The sequence below is a fragment of the Centroberyx affinis genome, unplaced genomic scaffold (assembly GCF_046629955.1).
Source record: "Centroberyx affinis isolate AG114_WGS23_722 - 3 ecotype Tasmania unplaced genomic scaffold, CSIRO-AGI_Caff_v1 ptg004010l_1, whole genome shotgun sequence".
Taxonomy (NCBI): Eukaryota; Metazoa; Chordata; class Actinopteri; order Beryciformes; family Berycidae; genus Centroberyx; species Centroberyx affinis.
In genome coordinates, this window is record NW_027281818.1 from 223,510 (window position 1) to 247,980 (window position 24,471).

A 24,471-nucleotide genomic window follows, 5' to 3' on the forward strand; every position below is an offset into this window, starting at 1 on the left:
TGCTTTGGGAGTCAATTCAGGAGTCAGTATGGTGGTGTCAACAGAACAGTGATGTCACTACAAGTCATATATGTGTGTGTTGTGTGTGTGTAGGTGTGGGTGTGGATGCATGTGTGTTTATGGGTGGGTGTGTGGCTGTGTATGGGCATATATGAGCACAAGAGCACATGTGTCTTTGTGGTATGTTTTTTGGGCTTTGGCCAGAAAAGAAGCTAATTAAAATTTCCATATGACAACAGCAAGGATAACATTATTTCAGTCTCACATCAAGTAGATTGTAGACTGTTGTGAGTCTCTGTGAGAGATCCACTTTGTTTTCTGAGGTAGGTTTTGTTTGCCTGTGAGAGAGGCTTTGTTAATATCCTAACTTCACTTTCTCCAGTCCCAGCAGTGGCTCTCCACTACATATTCATGGCTGGCTGCGCTCCTGATAAGAATACTAATGACGGGGTCCCATCAGTTGGCTGGGCCCTCACTTGTATGGGTTCCAGACAACACCCCCTGCATTACTGCAGAAAGCATAATGAGTCTATTCACTATATATGATTTCATAGAAATATTATGCGTTGATAAAAAAAAGTTGCAAATCAATTTTGTTGAACAATGTTCACCTACTGACACACTAAGCAAATGTTGTTCTCCTTACTTGGTTTGTTTGCTTGGTGGGCTGTGGGCTTTGAACCCAGATGTCATCTCATGTGGTCACTTCTCACGTCCTGATAGCATCTGTAAAGATTTAAATTTGTCAACTCATTCTATGATAACCTATATATTGTAAAATTACAAATACAAACATTATCAACTTCATCCATAGTCCATGTTGTTAAAACTCCTGATTATTTCAAATATGTTTGTGACTTGAATTTATTTATTTATTTAAAATCAAAGATACACTGCAAGCATTAAAGAAAGGTAAACCTCCTGAACCTGATGGTCTATCTGTATTTGCTCTGTCTATCTGGCATGCTCCTCCTGCAGGTGATGAAGACGTACCACATGTACCACACCGAGAGCATCAGTGCAGAGAGCAAGCTGAAGGATGCTGAGAAGCAGGAGGAGAAGCAGTTCAGTAAGTCTGGTGATCTCAACGTTAACCTCCTGCGCCATGACGACAGGCCTCAGAGACGCAGCTCTGTCAGGAAAATTGAGAAGATGAAAGAGAAGGTGAGTATGCCTAAGTCGTAGATAGTGTTGAGTTGAAGCACATACATAGCTCCATTCAGCCAATTCCCTTGCTGGAAATCCGTAAACCATCAGTTGGGCATTTAGGCTGGCTAAGCCCTTTCAGCAGTTTCTCCTCGATGCTGAGGAGGTTAGTAGAGTCTAGTGTTATGGATGTAGAGCCAGCTCTGTCTGTTGTGTGTCAGTTCTCTTGGGGAGAGAAAGAGAGAGGGAGACAGACGGACAGACAGAGCAGTAAGATGCTACAGACTCCCAGGAGCATGGGTCTGCAGCCAGACTGTATTCCAGGTCAATGAACCAACTGTATGGTTCCCCTGGTTCCAGCTTCTGCACACACTTCACCAATTCATGTTAATGCCTCTCTCTGCTCAGTACTACTCCCCCAACACAGGGGATGGCTGGTTGTCTCTGGAGCGCACTGTACTTCAAATACACACATGCATTTTTCATTCTGGGGTTTCATCTGGAATTTCTTCATGCAAATGAAACTCCATTATCTCTCAGGCACAGGGAATCAAAAGACTGTAAGGCCGACAGCTTTTCTCCCTCCTCGGGCTGCCATCCACTGAGATGCTGTCTGGCATGGGAACTGAACACTATTTATAACTTGGTGTAGAAATGAGTATTCTTTTTCTCTGTGCCTTGTGACGTGTTTTTTAGACTGTTGAAGCTGCTTATTACTCTACCTGCAAACAGGTTTAAAGGAGAGGAGGGAATCGCAAAGAAAACTCTTTTCTTCTGACCTACTGCTGCAATCTGCATAATGATGGCTGTGTGAAATTGGAATAAAATGTCCATGTACAGTGAATTATAAATAATTGAAATAATGAGCAACATGTCTCACCTTTAGAATTAGGATGCTTTTGTTGCGCTTCAAACAGCAGTCCTGCCTTTTTGAGCCATATCTGAATCAGTGTGTTGCTAAAGTCAATAAGAGTAAACTGCTTTTGTCAATACTGTTAAGTATCGATTTGCAAACATCCAATATTAATGATATAGGAGAAGCTTATTGCTCATTCTTTTTGATGTAAATTGTAATATTTCCCAGTCGGAAGCCCCTAGCAGGTGTAATTTATCCAGTTAACAATATTTTCCATTCATTTTATTTATTTTTTGTCTAGTAAAATTATTACTACTTACTATGAAAAGTACTGATATTTCCAATTGTTTATGCTTTATATTGTTCAGAAATATAAGTATAATTGCATACCTTTGTGTGAATTCATATTGGTATGACTCCTACAGATGAGTCCTACAGATAACCATGGTAGTGTGGCACAGTTCATTTAAGTTATATGATGGATCACAATAAGACATTGAGACTACAAATATGCAATCTGTGTAAACAATTTAAAAATGGTATTTATCTTGCTGTGATTCAATAAGCTATAGCACACTTCATATACATCAAATTGGACACATTTTGTGACCACACAACCCGCTAAAGAAAAAGCGCCTTTCATAGCTGCTTCTTTGTTAACATTTGCGCTGTGCAGCTTCTTGTGTTGGGAGACAGAAGAGGGAGTGAATGCGAGCCTGGCTGTGCCATTTAACGTGTTACTATCTTGAGGCAGCCTCTCTAGAACCTGTCTCCTCAGACCTTTTCCCTGCCATCTTTACCTGTCTGTTGGACCCAAAGCTTGAGCTGTCTACTGTTTCTATTACTGAGCAAATACTCAACTCTCCCTATTGCTTAATTTTCCTGCACTGATGGTTTTTCCTTTATCTGCTCTGTCTCTTTTCTCCTTCCCCAGAGGCAAGCCAAGTACTCAGAGAATAAGCTGAAATGCACAAAAGCCCGGAATGACTATTTGTTGAACCTGGCAGCAACAAACGCTGTTGTGGCGAAATATTACATCCATGACGTCTCTGATATGATTGATGTAAGTATGCGATAGGCACATGTGTTTGTTTACATCTCTCAGCTGGGATTTCTGGTGTTGATTTAACACTGCAACACTGTCGCTTTTCTCACCATCTGTTCCTGTCTTTTTCAGTCTCAGCCTGTTAGCTGTTTGTTTTCAAGCTGCTCTGTTGGCCCCAATAAATGTATTTACCTCCATTTTCTCTATTTTAATTCCTTCACAACAAAGTAACACTGTTTGTTATGCTGGTGACTGACTGGCTTTTACATGAATATAGTGTTGTCATACTGAGTAGTACCACCCAGCTGGCATTTCTAGGATATTTCTGACTGATGATTTCAAGGGACTTCATCAGTGTTGACAGAGGGAATGCTTTCTGCTTGGTCTCCTGCTCCCATCTTCCTTGGTCTTGTCCTCTTCTTCATTTGCTATTGGTGATGCTGCTTTTGGGAGCTTTGCTGAGATACACACAGCCTGTCCTTGTGCTTGTCTGTCTGTCAGTGTCACCATCTCAGCTGTGTGACACATGACAACATAGAAATATGACCCAGGATCTGTCTCTCTCTCTCTCTCTCTCTCTCTCTCTCTCTCTCTCTCTCTCTTCTCTCTCTCTCTCTCTCTCTCTCTCTCTTTCTCTCACACTAGTAGAGGAAGCTGCCTCTAAAGCTGACTCAAAGAAGCTGTAGGTTTTTGTGACAAGTAAAAACTCAGCTCAATGTATATTATGTAGAGACTCAAAAATATAACATTTGAAAATCCCTTTCATTTCTTTTAATCGACTGAATTTTATGTGGTGGATCTATTGATAGAAAAACTAAGAACTTGAATAAAAGTCACTATTATTCAAAGTGCATTGCTAGAATAACCCAGTAGCACTGCTGGGGAAGTCTGTGATTACCATGGGTTAAAGGGTTGACTTTGTTTTGCAAACCACTAATAGCTGGAAGCCCGTCAAAGTCAGCTGGTGGGCAAAGGCTCTGTGTATGCAGGCATGAATGTGGCTAATGTGGTTGGCAGTGTGTTTTCAGCCCTGGGTTACCTGGCACCCGCTATCCTGCAGACAAACAGATGAAGATGAAGATTAAGAAGCCTATATTGGTGATTGTACACAAGGTCATCGGAAACAGTCTTTACCTATCCCTCTTAGATACAAATACAGTACATATAGCTCCCTCTTCAGGGAGGTCAGACTGCTTAATGCTTAATGGCACGTTGGCATTGAAGGTGGGCATTGTAGATATAATATCAGAAATACTCCAATCCCAACTAGAATATAGCTCATGGCTTTCGGTATCAAATCAGCAACTTCTGGTCAGATTCCCTTCACCCTGACCAACCTGCCAACCCAGCAATTTGCTCATTTCTTCCCGTTTCTCTCTGTGCCGGCTGCCTGCTGGTCACGGTGTTGCTGCCTTGCCTGAGGCCAGACCACCATGCGGCACTATGTTAGCCAGAGTCACAGATGTGTATTATCTAGGTCAAGCATGGTAAGATATGATTTAAATAATATTTTAATGATTGTAGGTAAATTTTCCCAAATGCAATGAACATTGCATGTGCATTAAAACATGCTTGCAATTGAAATAGTCTGATGGGTTAGGCGAAGTGCAATGGCAATAGTCGTAGGTAGCTGGGCACAGGGAGCTGCATACAGAGACCCTGATTCATGGCTATCCCAACCCTTCGCTGGGTGACTTTGATGGGGCTGTTGGCTCCAGTGTCTGGCAACTGAAAGGGCCATGTCATCCCAAATCCTGCTGAGCTGCAGGGAATGGGATTGTGAGCATGATTGGTTTGGCTGCCACAAGTAGGGAAGAGGAGGATAAGGGTCTATTTGTCATGTCAGAGTTTCTACCCACCACACATCAAAGCAGACATCCACGCAGTACAAAGTCGGCTTCGTCAATTAGCGTCATTGATATTAAACTGCAGAAGTGTAATTCAAACCAACAAGGCAATCAATTCTTCCAGTACACTGCCTGCCTGTGCATTAAAGATTGTAGGGCCTTGACTAAAATTGATTGAATAGTCATTACAGTCAGTCAATCAAAGGAAGTTGTAAGATATGTTGGTATGCTGTGATGAGTGAGGTTAGTCACTGGTGTCCGAGTGAGTAAATAATTAAGTGTGACTGAAAGATAAAATTGATAAGGTGAAACTTAATGATCCCCATGAGGAAATTGTGTTGTTGCAGCAGCAAATAATAAGTAATAGGATACAGCAAAGAAAACAATTTCAGTGCTAGAATGTGTTAAGTAGACTATATGAATGAAAAGTAGAACTTACTGAGACAAGAAAACAATGCAGAATATATAAAATATACATAAATTAGAGCATATATACAGCACGTATATTCACATTAACAGGGCACAAGATTGCAGGTTTGAATTCCCGGACTGACTGGGAAAATCTAGGTGGTGTTATTGAATAAAAACAACTCTCCACTGTCTTAGCAAGTACCATCAATGTTCCCTTTTGCAAGACATTCAACCAAATCTGCTCCAGTGGAGCTGCTCAGTTGTCAGCGGTGCCCAGGCGTGTTTCTGTGTGACCGTCCTTCCCCTGGCAACTATTCCTCCAGGCCACTGCAGCAAACGACTGTGTTCTTATCCAATGTGCCTGTTTAAAAACTGGCTAATTTGCCAGTTATCACATCTTCAGTCTACTGAACCACTTTGTGAGTGAGTGGTGCAATGGGGCTTGAGCACCAAACTGGAGAGACTACTTCCTCAGTGCTAAAGACCATTTACTCAGTGATTCACAGAGCTGTCAGTAGCCTCAAGCTCCCTCTAAACCCCCTCACTCCTATCCTGTGCTTAATTAGGTTAGTTTATACATGCTCTATCTGATAAGGCACTGTAATTATCTTTGGTGTCCTACTGTGCCAGCCTCTGTAAGTCTATGAACTCCACTTCTGTTTCTGAATGGTAACCTGTAACAGGACTTAAATTGGTATTTAGTCCATGAACAAGGTCCAGTTAACATTGTGGCAGATGATGAACCGCACAAATTATACTGAAATGTGCAAATGGTAAAGACTTTCACACTCTTTCACTCTCCCTGTTACATAAATTTACATTGATTTGACAAATTAACTATTTAACAAGTATTTTTCCTGCTCTCCATTTTGCTTGTATTGAATCCAATAACACATCCAATAATAACACATCTACTGAGCGTTAATTATTAGATCTTTTTTCTCGTCCACAGTGCTGTGACCTGGGCTACCATGCTAGCCTGGCACGTACCTTCAGGACCTACTTATCTGCAGAGTACAACTTGGAGACTTCACGCCACGAGGGTCTGGACATCATAGAGAATGCAGTGGACAACCTGGACTCCCGCAGCGACAAGCACAAGATCATGGATATGCATAACCAGGTGTTCTGTCCTCCTATGCGCTTTGAGTACTTGCCACACATGGGAGACGAGGTGAGAGGCTTTGACTGCTGCAGCTCTCATGAGAAATTTGTTGATTGTCTAACATTGATATCACTGGCTGTGGTGAAATTTAGATTTTTTCAGGATCCATGGGGTCTGTTCCATTGCGTGGCCCATGCAAATTTCCCTCTGTCTTTCCCCTCAGGTGTGCCAGGTGAGCGCCCAGCAGCCTGTCCAGACTGAGCTCCTGATGCGCTACCACCAGCTGCAATCTCGCTTGGCTACGCTAAAGATTGAGAATGAGGAGGTGAGGAAATATAGTATGGCTGTGTGTCTGTCCAGCACCAACACCCACCAACCCCCCTCCAACCCCACTCCCACCCCCACCCCTACCTCCCCTTCCTGACCGTCACCCCTCCCCACCTGCACCCCCCAGACAGAAAGCCCTGTCTCCATTTCCCCAGAGCCAAGGAGGAGGGCCACATGCCATCTGTTCTCATTGCAATTACACTCCAATGACCCTTGTTCCCAGGGAGCTGAGAATATATTTAGATTGTGATAGCACTAATGTTGCGTTTTCTATGAAGTTACATCTTTGATTGTATATTCTGTGATGAGAAGAGGGCTTCCTTGGTGAGAGCAGCAGACATGAAAGTGCGAATGGAGGTGATAATAAGCCTGGCCTGACAGACCTGCCTGCCTGTGCCAGTGGCTCTGGCTCTTCCCTGTCTCCCTGTGTCTTGTGTACTGGTGTATAATGGACGAGCTATGCCATTACTGGAAATGAGCTTTATCAATCTCAGCCCTAAACAAAAAGCCCCCTTCAGTCATTTTACATACAGCTTGTATCTTTGCCAGACACTCTTCATTTTCAGCTCTGATGTATGTCTGACCTGCGGGTTGTGCCGGACCTGTATGAGGAGAGAAAAAGCTGTAATTCCAGTGCAATCCAAGGTCATTTATTGTTTTGGGGGTCAATTTGTCTTTGATATGGATATGCTAGCACTGTAAATCACTCATACTTGCCCTTGAAACTGCCATCAGCTACTTCTGTTCCATTAACGCCTGAAAAGAATAGCCTTTCTCCTCATGAAGGGGATAATATGACTAAGACAGAGTTAGAAACAATGCATCATTTATCATGCTCTTTGGTTTCTGCATTTGTGCAGGTGAGAAAGACCCTGGATGCCACCATGCAGACGCTGCAGGACATGCTGACAGTGGAGGACTTTGACGTGTCGGACGCCTTCCAACATAGCCGCTCCACTGAGTCCATTAAGTCTGTGGCCTCTGAGTCTTACATGAGCAAGCTGAATGTCGCCAAGAGGAGGGCGAACCAGCAGGAGACTGAAGTGTTCTACTTTTCAGTGAGTTCATGTCTGTTTTGATCTGTCTATTGATCCAAACTCTGAATGGCTGTCTGCTTGCTATGGTCAACTGTGCTCAGTTTGGGATATCACAGTGCACTGCTTTTCAAAATCAAGCCATCAGCCATCATTTCCCCATACTCTGAAAATAGAAATTAAATTAACAATAGAACGGATTGAATTTGTGCTGATTTAAGTGACATTGAATTGTTTGTCTGGGCTCTTGTTTCATTGGATCAGCGCTGTTCACTCACTGTTGCCTTCGTCTGACTTTATAGAAATTCAAGGAGTTCCTGAATGGCAGCAACCTCATCATTAAACTGCAGGCCAAGCATGACTTACTGAAGCAGACACTGGGTGAAGGTAAGGCCCTGTCTCATGTTCTCTTTGGTGTATGTGGTGTCTTTTAATGACAGGCGCCTGACCTAGTGTTTCTTCCTCTAATTATGGCCCACAGAATCCTGTGACAGGTCTGTAAAATAGCTGCCCTCAGGGTTATAATGCAGGTTATAATGGTGCAGGTTTTATCTAATAAGTGACAGTGAATGAAGTAGAGGAGGCTACAAAGTCTTGTGTTTTTTTCTCGGAAGGTAACAGGAAGGAAAGAAGAAATGAGCGTTAATATTCAAAAGGGTTATCCCACCAAAAAACGACTGCATCTCATTTTAGGTATCGATTCCCCTTTCTGCTTATTTCCACTGGTTAGAGAATGATGTGGTTGCTCTTTATATGGTATAGTCGCAGGGAGCGTCCTGGAGGAGCCGGATTTCATTTCCAGGCTGTAAGAGAAACCCCTCCCCTCCCAGGGGTGCCCTTGTCACCTCAGCCGTGAACAGTTTACGCCCAATCAATCAGCAGGCCCAGACCAGGCCCGTTTCAGCAGCTGCTCCTGCATCAGGGGTTCACCTAATAGAAAAGGGCATCAGGCAGAGACAGCTGAGGCCATACAACACACATGGTGCACACATCCACTGCAGGTCTCCAAATTTCACACCTAGCATACATTCATGCATATGTGATTTACTTATTTACTTTGTTTTGATTGTTTACCTCAAAAAAGTGTCCTTCTGTTTTCTTCTGAGCCCTGTGGCAAGCAACTACACTCCTACTGTAGACTGTACACTTACACTCATATACACTCATTTCATGTCAACCTGGCACTCAGCTGGACAGATCTGTTTGTATGACCATGGAGTACAGAGCAGCTGAGAGTGTGTGTGAACATGGCATATGGTGTCTCCAGGTACCACCCATGTTTAATTATTCAGGTGATCAATCAGTGCTGCTCATTAGCCCTTTGCATCACGTCCAAAATAGTGTCTGTCTGTGTGTGTGTGTGTGTGTGTGTGCATGTGTGTGAGCATGAGAAAGGGAACAAGATGAGATTGACCATGGAGAGTGCCAAATGGCGCTCACAGCTCATCTTGCGGTATAGATGAATAACATGGGCACCAGACAAGATGGTGCTAGGACGCCTGCCAACCCGGGATACCCCTTGTTTCCCAGATAGGGACTCACCAATTCTCTTGTTCAATTAATCAGTTTTGATCTTGTCACATATTATGATTGCAGAATAGATACCTCTTCTGTTTTTAAGGCCCTTTGTCATTTTTTGATATGAAATTAAGGCAAAATCAACACAGTCTGTGTTTTCGCTCATGCTTGAGAAACTCTGTAATTTTGGGGTTCATTGGCCAGAGGTAGACAGGGCTATCACTCAGTGGAATGATGAGAGGGGAAATGTACTGTTATTTCTTCACATGAATGCTCCAGAGACCTGCTCCCATCTGCCAAAATGATACGTAGAGAAATGGGCTAGCCTTCGCTCTCTCTGTCCATTGTTAGCTGGAGTAAAGAAACAACAATGTTGAAATGCCGTTGTGCGATTGTTGCTTTTTGTACAATGGCTTCCTTCCAGTCGATGGTCCAGTCACTACTAGACAAAGACACCCTCTTAGTCCTAGTTCATAAAGCCATGCTCAGTTATATTTGAATTGACTTCATTTATGAAGCTGTGAAAGCAGAGCTGTTGTACTCTATATGAGGGCAAAATGTGTGTTATCATAAGCAGAAAAGAACATGCTTCAACAAATGCCTAAACTTGCACACATTCTCCAATTAGCAAACCCAGTATAGCTGAGATTGATGGTGACTTTGTATGATGTGTTTTCATCATAAATGCTCAGAGAGTGTGTATCTGGCATTGTATATGCACATGTGCGTGTGTTGTTCACATTGTAACAAAAGGCTCAGTGAGCCGGCACAGACATCGCTCAGTGTCACCAGTGTTAGATGACCCCCTCCCTTCACATGCACACACTGCAGCCCCCATCCTTCTGCTTCACCCCCATCCCCTTTTCTTTGCTCTGAGAGAGGGCCTATGCCCCATAGGGTCCTTTAGGTCCCCTGAGGTTTCTGCCACGACTGCTCAATAGCTTTGTCCCACGAATGGTATTAGCACTGGACCATTCATCTCTCTTTCAATAGCCGTGTTGTCTCTCATTAAACCATTCAGTGGGGTTGGACACTGGAGCAGGACTAAGTCTGAATAATGTGCACTATAAATACACTAATATTTTTAATGACATTTCCCTCTTGTGCTTTTTTCCACAGGGGAAAGGGCTGAGTGTGGAACTACAAGGTAAGATCACCTATGATAAGTGAGCTAATTCTGATCCCTTTCAGCCATGAAGCACCTGCTTACTCCAGCCATTTCAAATGAATAGAAGAGAGTCAAAGAGAAAGGAAGACAAAAGCAAATCAAGAATTCAAAAGCATTCCAATTCACACAAACTGAAACTTATGTATTTGACAATATTACTGTAGCCTTATATACTGTAGTCAAGTACTGTAATCAACAACTACAATAGTTTCCTATCAATGTCCAAATTAATTCCATGCTCAATATGATATGTAGTCACAAATCTGTGTAAAAAGTGGCATCTCTGAATTGTGCATGGCTTCGCAATTGCTGTTGTCTTTTCCTAAAATAACATATACCTCTTCTTGCAAAGATATTGTTATTGTGACTTCTTTCACAATGAGTTTTCACATATGTTTCTGAGTTTCATCTTGTCAAACAAAAGTTGTGTGTGCGTGAGAGAGAGAGTATATATAGTATAGTATGTGCATTTGCCTGTGTTTGTGTGTGCTTACACTGTGGAAGAAAACACTTTTAGCATTTTTTTTGCATTTCTATATGACTATGAGTCTATGGTTAAAGAATGATACAGGAAATACATAATTCTATTTTTAGTAAGAAATCATATTATTCAAATTTCCGTCAGAGTTTAAATACCCTGTAGCTGTTTGTTAGCTTTGGATCATACATGTAGTGCAGACCGTTGTCGTCTCCCACACTGTAACTGTAGGGGCAACATAAAATATCAGCAGGTAGTCTTTTTTTTTTTTTATTAGCCTTGGTAATAATGTTCTTGTGCAGGCATGCATCAGAGTCATTAACCTGTGCTGTGTTTTCAATAAGTCAAGGAAAGTGTTTTGTTAGAGATCCAAGCCTAGAGTCTTGGGCAACGCAACCCCTCATTATTAATTAGGGGTTAATTAGAGGGCAGACTAATCAGGTTTTTATAACAAAAGACCTGCGTAACAAAACATCTTATGGTTTATTCTCAACATTTAAATAAAGATCACTCACGTTTTCCACCCCACACACACTTCCTTCACCTAAACGGAGGAACCTGTTTCTTCATACCTGCATTTCAACCTCCACGTTCCGTTTTACTGTTTCACAGAATATGGTGTTTTTGTTCCCCTTGTCCATCATTTCCCAGGCCCCCCACTCTCCCCCCTAAACCACAGAAAATGCGGAAGCCTAGGCCACGCTCCGTGTATAACCATAAGCTGTTTAACGGCAATATGGAGACCTTCATCAAGGTACCCTCTGGTGGTGGTGTATGACTGAACAGCCCCTGTGGAGCTGGAGGGGAAGGCGACTAGAGCCTTCCCTCTCATTCTCTCTTCCTCACTCTCGCCTTCTGTTCCTCCCTCTTCCAGCTGCCCTTGATCATGATATAACGTCTCTGTTTAACCTCTAATCCTCCTCCTCCCTTCCATGGTTCTGCTGGTGCAGACATAGTGGCAGTCAGCTGTCTCTTTATTCCCCTGCAGAGCAATTTACCATCTATGGCTTTATTCTTAAATCCAGTCACTCTTTGTATGACTGAGAGACAGGAGACAGCGGTGGGTCTGCCTTGTCCCTCACTGCACCCAACCCTTACTGCATCCCTAGCTGTCCCATCGCCAGTCCCTGTGCCTAGCCTTCTCTAAATTCCAGAGGGGTCTCTCATCTGAGCTTTTCTAACTGTGTGGTTCTCTGCCTCCCTTCCTCTGCTCCTCCTTGCTCTGCTGCTTTCTGTCCCAGAGGAAGAAGGAATGCCCGTACCCGCATTCAGGTACCTCTATTGGGGGAGGGTATAGGTTGGGGCACAAGGCCCACTAAAACTACTAGACTAATAGTGATAATATACTGACTTCTGCTCCCATCCCTCACAGTTGTCCTAATGGGCTACACTTGCATGCTACTTGTGTTCCACAGCTGTTTGTTTTCTGTGACATCAGGATATGAATAACAATTAGTTTGATTTTTTTAGTTTTATACTGCTCATGAATTTGGCTAAGCATAGATGTTTAGGAGCCATCAGGACCAGTCATTTAGTTTACTGTGATAGAATACAGCCTTAGGCTGCTCAGTGTTGCATCTATTTATCATGGACTAGCTCAAGGCAATTACTATGCATATGTATGGAAAGGTCAGTATGTTTAATTCCTTATCAAGACATTGTATAGTTTATATCTGTGTAAAAGTTAATAGCAATTCTATGGGTTAGCTACTAATTTAGTCATTTATTATTTCCCTTGCCTTTTTCTTATTATTTACATAATTTTCTTTCAGGATTCAGGTCAACCAATTCCACTTGTTGCTGAGAGCTGTATTAGATACATCAATCTCTATGGTAAGTCTCACATCATGCTCTTTGTGTCTATCTCTGCTACTATCTCTGAATAAAAGGGTAGACAAAGTAAGAGAACAATGAAGTCCTTCGCAAACTCCTCCAGCCTCATGAGAAGTGACAGCAACTATAGGACAAGGTCATCCATTTCCATAAATAGCCCCAGGTACAGCGACTGACTTATTCTGCTCTTACACCTCAGTCCCTGGCTCTCTTAGCTGGCTGCCATTGATATGACAAGCACATAACTGTAGATCACACACAGAGAGGTTTGAAAATCCCGTTGGTCTTTGTTTAGTCAGTTCAGCCACTCCCACCCCCCTCATAACTCCTCCCTGTCTACCTTCACATCTGTCTTCAGCCCATTGCTGCAGCCTGGAGCCTGCAGGCCTTTCCCCTGGATCTGGACCTAATGAAACTCCAGAAAACTGATTAGGAGCTCTCTAACTGAAACCATATGCTGCAGCCACACTGAGGGGCCCTCTCCTGGAAAAAACGCATCTCCCTTTATGACTAGATTACATTTCCTGCTCTCTGTTGTGCGTTTCCAGTGGGCTTTCATGTAGCTGGCATTAGGGTGGGGAGATAATGGTAGCCTGACTGAATCTCTGAATTCTGGGTTGTATTTCTGTGCTTTTAGGATTGCAGCAGCAAGGCATATTCCGGGTGCCTGGATCGCAGGTGGAGGTCAATGACATTAAAAACTCATTTGAGAGAGGTGAGTCGCTGTTTGTCTGGCAGTAAGAAATGACAGATGGCCTTTCCCCATGTTCACAAATGCTTTAACAGGATAAACCCATTAAACATGTCTCAAACGTCTGCCATTATTGATCATGATATTCACTTTTAAACTAGCGACAGCACACTTTATTGTTGTGTTTTTTACCCAGGTGAAGATCCCCTTATTGATGACCAGAATGAGCATGACATCAACTCAGTGGCAGGGGTGCTGAAGCTCTACTTCAGGGGACTGGAGAACCCACTGTTCCCAAAGGAACGCTTCCTGGACCTCATCTCTACCATCAGTGAGTTCATGTAGACCAGCTAACAGTAGGACAGAGCAGTATTCAGTGCCACAGTGGCTGTGAGCAGACTGGTCGAACAGTGCGGAGAGAGCACACCTTCCAGTTTCTCAGAAATTCTGCAGTGCTTTGTTGGAGGAGAGGGAGGCATGCAGTGCAGCACATGGAAACAATCTTAACACCAGGGCTCTCCGCCTGATATTTAACAGAAACCCAGTAGGAAGAGGAGAGTGCGGGCCACATCAGTCTGCCGTGTGTGCAGTCAGCGCACCGCAGAATCCTTTTCCCCCCCTGCTCCAAATAGCTTGATCACTCAGTTTGCCATACGGCTCTGGTGAAAGGCAGGAGCGGGCATCTATTAAAGTGTCAAATAACCGTTTTTAGAATCTCCCCTGACTTTTGCTTCGGTGCTGTATATGTCATGGCTTTATTTTTCTCCCATTAATCGCGGTGTGCAACAGTGTTATTATGACTCTCTATCCCTCTCCTCTGTGTTTCAGAGCTGGAGTCAGGAGCTGAAAGAGCACATCACATCCAGCAGATTATCGTGACTCTTCCCCGCACCGTCATAATCGTCATGAGATACCTATTTGCTTTCCTCAATCAGTGAGTTTGACTGACATATTGATTGATATTGAAGTTGTATGATGTAGAAGTGAGTTTATTCTATGCACCGTCAACAAAGATGTTATGTAACTGAATCTTAAACATTAGCTTTCATGTAAATTTCAGTGTCTTGTAGGATAAAGCCCTACTGAACAATAAATCAGACAGCAACAGAATAGCTTCAGTCAGATGGAAAGACAATTTCCAAAGATATATCGAACAGACCGCATCCTATTTATTACTAAATCTGTCTGCAGTACTTTAGAAATTATTTACGGCGCCGGAAACCCATGCCTCACTGAAGTAATATACCTGTCCACTTTTAATGGATGTTATTAATGCTCCTTTTACTGGGTTTGCCTGCAGAACAAAGAGTTTGATTTCATATCCCAAGTTTTACTCTGCTGTTTTATGCCTCCTCCGCTGTTGGAGCTGTTCCAGCTGTGGCTTTACTGCTCAACTTCAACTTGTTGACATGTGCCAGGGCTGATTATGACTTCCTCTTAAAGCAGATGGCAACATAGATTGACTTGGCTAACAATAGAAGATTATGGAATGTGCTGGCTAAGTTGATTTCTTGTGGGGGCTAGCTAATCAGACCGCTTTGAATACTGTCTAAATAAATTGTGCAATGAAGCACATAATCTGTCAAAATGGAATTCAGGTGCCTTTGCTAACAGTTGGATTTTAAAGAAATTTCGGGATTGATATTCCTCAAGCTAAGAATGTGACAATCTTATCCTTAATATAATGCACAATATGTACAACAACACAGAATAAAAATAATACTAGGTAGAGAAAGTAAATGAAATCCCATCCCTCAAAAACTGTCACAAGGTAGCCTTCATCAAGCTACTTCATCATCAGCTACACTACTGGAGCCACTCAATCGCAGACAGTAGAAGACTGTTTGTACAGGACAAGTCCCAGGAGTGAATTAATGAAATTGATAGAACGTGAAGTAGGGTGGTACCGAAAAAGAACACACATGCTCATTAAACCTACCTGTGAACATTTCCCCAGTCTCTCCCAGTACAGCGATGAGAACATGATGGACCCCTACAACCTGGCTATCTGTTTTGGTCCGACCCTGATGCCCATCCCAGACGGCCAGGACCCTGTAGCCTGCCAGGCACATGTTAACGAGGTCATCAAGACGATCATCATCCACAACGAAGTCATCTTTCCTAGTCACCGTGAACTGGATGGCCCAGTATATGAAAAGTGCATGACTGGAGGAGAGGAGTACTGGTAAGTATTGGCTAGACCAGAGGGTGAACACATGGGTAAAGTACATATAAATTTATATCTTGGGTTACAGTTACATCAACTTTGACTTATGGAGTTTGGAGGTTTTTTTAAGAAGCTAAAATTAATGAGACATTTTATTATCTAATACCTAGCTTAAAGAGACTTACTGTTCATTAAAAAAAACAACTTTTTGTGCTCCACTAGCTTTATATTAGCGACAGCTTATTTGACTGGGTGCTAAAAGCTAAAAGGAATCAATATTTGTCTACAGATTTGGTTTGGAGTTGGATCAGGTCCAGCAGCCTGAATCCTTCTCTTGGATTTCATTTTTACCCATTTTTCTGAAGGAGACATTCAGCAGACTTTGCATGACTTACCCTATTAATTAACCCGTCCCTTGACTTCTCATTCTCCGGTGCAGTGACAGCCCCCACAGCGAGCCAGGGACCATCGACGAGGCTGACAACGGAACTGAACCGCACACCAGTGATGAAGGTCAGTGCCGTGATTTCTCTTTGTCCATGTAGTCATTATTTCTTTTCTTTTTTTCTTAAGAATGTGCTTAGTCACTATGACTATATTTTTTTCATGGCAGCTATGCCATTCTTTCTTTTCCTAGCTGACTGATTAGTAGTCCAAAGCACTGTAATTAAGATCTGAAATATACATACTGTCATGCATATTTCTGATTAAATTAGATTTTGAGTGTTAGAGTTTGCACACAAAATGTTGACAGCAGTATCAAAACAGCTGTAGATGAGGAGACACAAATTCTAGAAACCTGTTAGAGACAAGTAGAAAATTATTTTTTAGATACTGTTTGATCATTCAAAGAGTATCATATCATATCAAACCAGTTTACATCTTGGCAAATAGTATTACATGGATTTCACATGGGAATATGTGTGATGTGATTTTAGAAGGCTTTGTGGATGAAAGAGCTTTAAGTGTCGACTGACCTTTTTTATTGAGTGCTTTTGACTGAAAGGTGAGCAAGGCATGTGCTGCAGCAGCTTATGGTTGCAAAGGCTTATGTGATGTTTGAAGCTGAAGGCAAGTTGAGTAAACACTGTTGGCATGCTGCACTGCCTCTTTGATCTGTCTTTCTCTCTCTATGTGCCTCTATTTCTCTCTCTCCCTCTCTCTCTCTCTCTTGCTCTCCATTTCCCTCCTCTCCTGATCTCTCTTTGTTCAGTGTTAGTAAGCAAGTCCCATGGGACTCTCTCCTTTGTGCAGTATTTTCCCAATTCTCCCCAGAGCTCTGACAGAATAACTGGGCGAGACACAAAAGCCAAAACATGGGTAATGCAAGGGATAATATCGCCTGTGCCGTCAGTGAAAGGTGAATGGACAGGTCTACACAGTGCAGTGTGCTGGGCCAGACTGGGTAACCCTATCTCAGAGCCTCATCTGTAATGAGTGCTGACACTTTCTCCAAGGCTTCTATTTGGAAGGATGAACAAAGGCTGGTTGCCCCCTACAGGTGCTGCTCTTGCCTGCCTGAGTACTGAGAGGGACTTAGGTGACGTTTAGGGCCCCTGTGTTGCACTATGGTCTCTTAGTCAGTTTAATAGGAACAGTTTTCTTGGACTGAAGACAAACTGAGAATAAACCAATCACCCTGAGTACATTTCTTTTTATTTCTTTATAATAACATCATTCACAGCTGGATACTTTTCAATGACAAAATAGATGCCAATTGCTACCAATCTCTCCCTCTCTCTCTCTCCCTCCCTTTCTCCTTCTCCTTCCGCTCTGTAACTGTAACTGTTGTAACTTCCTTGCTTACACCTGGTGGGAGTTGCAAATAAAACTGATCAGCCTTTCTGTTTGCATGGGAGTTTTCTTGCTGAGAGCTGATTCATTTTAACCATGTACAGCGGTTAACCCTGGCTGACCCCTGCTGGCTGGCCCATAGACACACACTGCAGACAGGTGTAGGTTCTTCTAGCATTTTAGGTAAAAATATTCAGTAGGTAAAATATCCAATATTCATTGCCTCAACCAATAATGGGGTTTTCTCTACAAGACATATTCATACAGTAATGGCTTTTTATCTTCCCTCTGGGTAAAATCCCTAGCTCAATGAATTATAATTGTAACCTACAATGAAATGGTTCAAAGCATGCGTTTTGTGTTTCTGGTGTGTGTGTGTTTTTGCTGTTTTTTTTTACAGCTCTGTAGCTCTGCGGTGTGAGCTCTTGTGCCTGACTTGAGGGATTTTTTGAAATATAAACAGAGACATACTGAGCTTCACTCATTGGAGGGAATGTTTCTTGTAGAAGAGCAAAATGTATTGGATTAGGAGCCCAGATGCTATATTCGCAGATTTTCTCTTATTATTTACTCCAGACACAAGGTGGGCTTCTCGTTAATTAGAGCAAGAATTGCTTGCATGTTATTGATTAAGTCAAGGAAGCAGATAGATCTGATTACTGTCACATGATTGGCTAGCCTAGACTACCTTCTCTATACCTTTCAGTATGGCCATAACCATGCAGTGCTCCAAAAATATTAATGTTAATGTTTTGTGCCTATTTATGCCTTCAGAGGTTGAACAGATCGAGGCCATAGCTAAGTTTGACTACGTGGGACGCACTCCCAGGGAGCTGTCCTTCAAGAAGGGAGCCTCTCTGCTTCTGTATCACCGAGCCTCTGAAGACTGGTGGGAGGGACGCCATAATGGTGTAGATGGTCTAATCCCACATCAGTACATCGTGGTACAAGACCTGTGAGTAACAGCAAAATGTGTCTTTTTGGTAGTCTGTGATAAACTTTGTAATTTTCCTTTGTGATCATAAGCACTCTTTTGAAGGATAAGTCACTTTAAATTATTTTATGAGTGATCATTAGGGCTGATGATATTTACAATATGTTGTGGTGGATAAACTTACACAATTTGTCTCAATTCATGCCACATCCCAATCTTTTGTGAATTAAAGTAGGTGCATATGTACTTCATGTGCATATCTTATGTTCACCACTATTTCCTCTGCTCTTTCAGGGACGATGCTTTCTCAGACAATCTTAGCCAGAAAGCAGACAGTGAGGCGAGCAGCGGACCACTGCTGGATGACAAGGGTTCATCTAAAAATGACGTCCCGTCACCATGCGAGCAATCACCCGATTACAACTTTGGAGGCGTCATGGGGAGGTGGTTACCATAAAGGATAAACACTACTGTTGTCTTGGGGTTGTGTTTTTATTTTGCATTAGTTTGTTCACAGAGTTTTCTAGTTTGACTGTTTGTCTGATGTGATGCTTCTCCTTAGGGTGAGGTTACGGTCTGATGGAGCTGCAATCCCACGCCGTCGGAGCGGTGCAGATACCCACAGCCCCACCAGGGTGGCTGACACTCCGCCACGGGCTGCAGCCTGTCCCAGCAGCCCCCACAAGGTGTCCATCAGCAAGGGCCGTATAGAGAGTCCAGAAAAGAGGCGTCTAGGCACCTTCGGCAGTGCAGGCAGCATCAACTACCCAGACAGGAAGGCCTATCCTGAGGGCCACCCGCTGAGACCAGTGCCAGGAGCCACTCGCCACAGCAGCCTAGGGGACCACAAATCACTGGAGGCTGAGGCTCTGGCTGAGGCAAGATCCCTTATGTCTGCACCTAAGCAATGCAAATCTGTTCAGGATGTGATATATTCAGTGCTAATATCAGAGCCTTTCATAACCTGGATGTGTGACTTGATGTTAACAGGATTTTCTGCTTTGATTTACATTATGAAATGCACAGAATGTAGAACATGAAACCCAAATATCTATCTATCTATCTATCTATCTATCTATCTATCTATCTATCTATCTATCTATCTATCTGTCTGTCTGTCTGTCCATCTACTATCCATGCATCCATCCTTTCACAGCCGTTCTGGAGCTTGAGTTATGTAGAAAATCAAATGAGTATTGCTAATGACTATATGCGCTCGCTGTGCTCATTGAATGGAAAACAAATAGCACAGCAGCGTTTTTTTAAATGGTAGAATGATGAGCGCTACTGATAATGGCAGTGATCTTTTAGTGTGTAATTTCTGATGCAAGCAAAACAGAAGGGCAAGGATACTATGAAAGAGCGATATAGAGAAATTAAAGTTGTCACTTTTGGTATTATTTGTTTCTATATATCTGTTTGCTGTCACTGCCATGCATGATATGAAGTGTCAGACAATTCTTGCATGCAGCCAGGGTGGGTGGGTTTGGTAGAACAGAGTCAGGCTCCCTGCTGTATCTGTCTGTCTCAAAGCAGCAGCTGGGACTCCGAGTAAATGTCAGTGTCAGACTGCAGCTGGGTAATAGACACCCTTCTCGGACATGGAGACCAGGAGCTGAATAACAAGTTAATGAGCACTGAAGGTTCTGCGCCATATTCTTATCATTGGCTAATGGCTGCAGCCATTAGATACAAGGTCAATCAGGCATACAACGTTCAGTTTGTACAGTATGTTTTTAAGTCAGTGGTTTTATTTATCCTAGTTAGTCATAGTAGTCAAAACTGTAAACTGAATACTTGACCACTTGTTAATGATCATAACTTGACTAGAACTGAAGGGTCTCATTCCAAAATGCTATATATCCAATTTAAAGAAAAAAAAAATAATACTTGAGGTTCATTGCTCAATGTGTAAAAACACAAATTGTTACACCCTCTAAAATGTCACTATTTTACAATCAAAGTGTTCATGATAACTAATACAGTAAAGTCAGTAGGTGTCATATTTTTTAAATGGTAGATTGCAATCAAATTCTGCTGACCTGGCCATTATGTTTAACTGTTTTGATCTCCTCATGTTTGTCTTTCCCATACCAGGACATAGAGAAGACCATGACCACAGCCCTCCATGAGCTGCGTGAGCTGGAGCGGCAGAACACGGCCAAGCAGGCGCCAGACGTGGTGCTGGACACCCTGGAGCCCATGAAGAACCCGGTCAGCTCTGAGCCCGCCAGCCCGCTGCATACCATTATGATCCGAGACCCGGACGCAGCCATGCGCCGCAGCAGCAGCTCCACCTCTGAGATGATGACCACCTTCAAACCTGCCCTCTCCGCCCGGCTGGCTGGGGCTCAGCTCCGCCCCCCACCCATGAGGCCGGTGCGGCCCCCCCCCACCCAGCACCGCTCCAGCAGCTCCAGCTCTTCAGGGGTCGGCAGCCCTGCTGTTACCCCTACTGAGAAGATATTTCCAAATAACAATGCAGCTGCTGGTCCCAACGTTAACACAGCTAATGAAGCTGGGGATAAGTCTGGCACCATGTAGCAAAGGTAGAATCTGGTAGGTGAGAAGGTTTTCAAGCTTTCCAAGAGAGGGGAAAGCTTAAGGAAATGGGTGCTGATGTGTGACAAGCAGGTGTGGATGTTTTCCTCTCTGTTTTGACTTCATGAATTCATGAATTCAGGAAGCTCCTGAAGTGAGCCTATGTTACCATGGTGATGAAGTAGTTGGAAAACCTGTAAGGGTTTGATAGCATAAAGCTCAACCTCTTTGAAACTTGATTTAACTACAGACGTGTAGAGAATGAGTAGAAGTAACCTTGAAGCAAACTTTTATTTCTGTTTTACCTCAAGATAAACAAAATCTGTGGCCATGTTCTCCTTTCAGAGATACATTGAATGCAAGTAAAGCAATACTTGTGTGAAATTCGGTATTAGTTTTCACCCTGCACAGGTTGTCCAGGTGAAGTTTCAGTCACTCCTGCTGATGTGTATGAAACGCTCCATCTGGACTGGCGTAGACATTCAGTCTAAAGACCATGTCTATGACCACCGGGGTCACAGGCCTTCTGGCTGTACATAAAGATTTACTTGAAGTTGTCATGCTTTCTGTTTGTAATATAATACAATGGATGTTCAGCAAAGTAACAACATAGCAACATTATATAATTCTGCATGCTGGGTTTGGAGAAAATAATGGAAATACTAGCATAAAGACTTCCGTCACTGAGAGGGGATCTGTAATGGTGTGGGCTTTTTCTAGTACTGTCAGTGGGCAAGAACAGTTAATCATTGTTAAGTGTAATTATTCATCTGAAACCTTATTGTTTCAGATGTCATGTCCACATCTGTCACAAAATACTAATTGGGATCATATCCTGTCTTATAATTTGCCATGCATGTGGCTAAGGTTATCATTCTGTTAAAAGTATTGGGTAACCAGACCGCTAGTGGCTTTAAATAGATGGGGGTTTAGTCATCAGCGGTTTCTCAGGTAGAACAAGTTTAGAATTTTGACACTGCTCCTATTGCTAAAGACAATGCGTCCTGGCATGAAGGTGATCATTCAAAATCTTAGTAGTGATTAGAATGAACCTAGACCCCTAAAGAAAAAGTGAGCCAAGAAAGTCATGCTCTGCCGTCATGGAAACGTGGACAGTGAACAGACTTTATGTTGGTGTTTCCATATTTTTCCCCATGTCCTGGACATGAGATGCAGAAAACTAATTGTAGGAATCCTGTGGTAAACTTGTACATAATATATTGTTAGTAATTTTTTGAAAGTGTTAATCCTGTACAGGCCAACACAAAACAGGCAAGGGATTGATGTGAATAGCATTTGTAAAGATTGAAACCAACCACAAAAACACCTTATCATTCTCTACAGTAAAAAGCAAGCATATTCCCTGGCTGTGTTGATTTAATGGAGATCATATTGCTTACCTTGTACTGTATGATTAGATTGCATTTGGTAATTGTACTGTAGATATCCCATTGAGTGTCCATCAATTTAGTGTCCATGAAAGCTGAATAAAGCTGTTTTCTCCTTTATATTTTTGACACTCATGCCCATCTTTGAATTTTGAATTCTTGAACTTGTGTGATCCCGTTATTGCACAAGAGAAGCTGAAAAGTACCATTTCACAGTTCCTCTTTCAAATCTCAAATGTGATACTTACATAGACAAACCTAGTATTGCCTGAGCAGTACACACTAAATGTTGTGGCATACTTTTATCACAGTGGTTTCCTCCCTCCCTGCCTTTGTGTTATCTTAGTTGATAGATACAGTCATGCTCTGACAGTAGACTGTTCCCTTTTTTGTGGGGGAAAAACTAAATAGAGAAAGTTTCAGTGTTTGTATATCTACTGTACCTCCTGTCATTCTGAATTGCTTCTGACAGCTCTAGGCCAGAGACCTTGTAATCGGCATCCCAAAGAGCCTGCCCTATTCTGCATGTTTTGCGCTGTATTGTCTGACTCATAGTATGTGGCAATTAACCAATGGGTGTATGTGGTGCCTTGCCTTGGTAAAACGCATAAATAACTTCATTATTGGCCTTTTGTTTTTTAAGAGGCAGGCTTTAACAACCTGTTTGGGGGTTTGGGAATGATGAATGAAGCCCTGTATAGCAGTTGATAAAATAGAATTGATACAAATATCAATTATAGACAAATAATAATGCTTGATTCAGCAAAATGTTCAAAGAAACAGCATGCATACCAGGCACCAATTCCACTTCCAGTTAGCTATCATTCTATACATTCTAGAGTTTTACTGACGTACATGCTTTAAAACTGAAATGTTTCTTTATTGCTGATGTATTTGTTGCTTTTTGTTTGTCTCAGACAGAATTATACATCTCTAGCTGCTCCCTGGTGGGTGGATTGTTAAGAACAGAGAGCTCATGCAGCACTGGCAAATGCCCAGCAGGAGAAAGGCAATACAGCATTTTAAGTCATGCAGTGCACTCACACCCTCTGCTGGTTCCTAGTGGTATTGCTTCTTGTGTATGTGACGAACCAGTGGCTATGATAACCTTACATGGGCATTAGTATCAATCTTGCTAGTGACCATTTCTGGTTATCAAAAAAAAGGTACATAAAATGCAAAGAAAGCACACAATTTAAAGGTAAAATTAACATCATCCAGACTGTTTTCACACAGAGATGTATTTGGCATTTTCTTTATTTATATTTAACACTTGTGTAAGTGGAGTACAAAATTTGTGTGCCTTTTGTGCACAACATCAATTTTTATTGGACTTTTATATTTACTTTTTTAACTGCAATATGTTGTCACTTAGTTGTCATGTTTGATATAAACTGATGTTTTCGTTATCATTTTTACTTCTCAATGCTCTTCAGTAGTAAAAACCAATGTAACACACTCATCAAATAATCAAAGGAATGCTTTGTAAAAAGATATTTCTCTCTGTTGAATTGCAGAGAAATCATCATGAACTGATTGTCTGTGCTTTGGTGATTCCCGAAGGACAGGAGTTATGAAAACTACTGTACACACTCTACTGATCAAGTTCAGTAGAATCATCTCAGAATATTTCTTTCATATTTTTAGTTTTGTTTTCCCTCTTCCCTGTGAACTGCCTGTGCTGTGGTTGAGCCGTGAACTCTTGTCATTTACTGTAGCTCCTTCCCTTTCAAAGCAAATGCATTGCAGTATTGTTGGCAACAGCAGGACTGATATGGATCCTCTCCTTGCACGATTTATAAGGCACTTGGTGCACTCTCCTTTTTTTCCTACATGTGATGTTACAAGGACATGTTTTTGGTTTCTGGAATGTATGCTGAAATGGGAAACACTGTTTGCTTGTCGAGATGACAAGACATCAAGCTACTATTCAAAAGAACATCACAATAAGAGAGCAGACTGAGTGCCTGTCATGGTGGGGACCAGAGTGTGAGTTGTTGTCATACTGTTTACCCTCTCTTTAAACGTTTGTCTAGTGATGCTGTTTGTTGATGAGTGTCTGATTGGTTGAAACCCTGTGATGTAATGTACACCATACCACTGACTGGATGTTGAGAACCCCTGCGTCCAAATAAAACCATTATTGCTCTGTGATCCAAATATTCTGAGAGAATTGTATTAATATCAA

The 24,471-nt window shown here is 42.3% G+C and overlaps 1 protein-coding gene across 2 annotated transcripts in view; it reads left to right on the forward strand.

The window, feature by feature from the left end:
• LOC139663432 (SLIT-ROBO Rho GTPase-activating protein 3) overlaps window positions 1-24,433 on the forward strand; it is a 61,615-nt gene extending 37,182 nt beyond the window's left edge. The window contains exons 5-23 of one of the 2 annotated variants that reach the window (XM_071542099.1): window positions 979-1,164; window positions 2,937-3,065; window positions 5,501-5,503; window positions 6,258-6,479; window positions 6,634-6,735; window positions 7,598-7,795; window positions 8,074-8,158; window positions 10,409-10,436; window positions 11,587-11,689; window positions 12,708-12,768; window positions 13,406-13,483; window positions 13,656-13,790; window positions 14,288-14,393; window positions 15,417-15,644; window positions 16,066-16,139; window positions 18,195-18,375; window positions 18,649-18,798; window positions 18,917-19,232; window positions 20,452-24,433. In XM_071542099.1, the coding sequence (XP_071398200.1) occupies window positions 979-1,164; window positions 2,937-3,065; window positions 5,501-5,503; window positions 6,258-6,479; window positions 6,634-6,735; window positions 7,598-7,795; window positions 8,074-8,158; window positions 10,409-10,436; window positions 11,587-11,689; window positions 12,708-12,768; window positions 13,406-13,483; window positions 13,656-13,790; window positions 14,288-14,393; window positions 15,417-15,644; window positions 16,066-16,139; window positions 18,195-18,375; window positions 18,649-18,798; window positions 18,917-19,232; window positions 20,452-20,898 (2,832 nt within the window). In that variant the 3' untranslated portion in view covers window positions 20,899-24,433. The remainder of the gene's footprint in view (window positions 1-978; window positions 1,165-2,936; window positions 3,066-5,500; window positions 5,504-6,257; window positions 6,480-6,633; window positions 6,736-7,597; window positions 7,796-8,073; window positions 8,159-10,408; window positions 10,437-11,586; window positions 11,690-12,707; window positions 12,769-13,405; window positions 13,484-13,655; window positions 13,791-14,287; window positions 14,394-15,416; window positions 15,645-16,065; window positions 16,140-18,194; window positions 18,376-18,648; window positions 18,799-18,916; window positions 19,233-20,451) is intronic. The other variant, XM_071542098.1, reaches the window with a different exon arrangement.
• The last annotated feature ends 38 nt before the right edge of the window (window positions 24,434-24,471 follow it).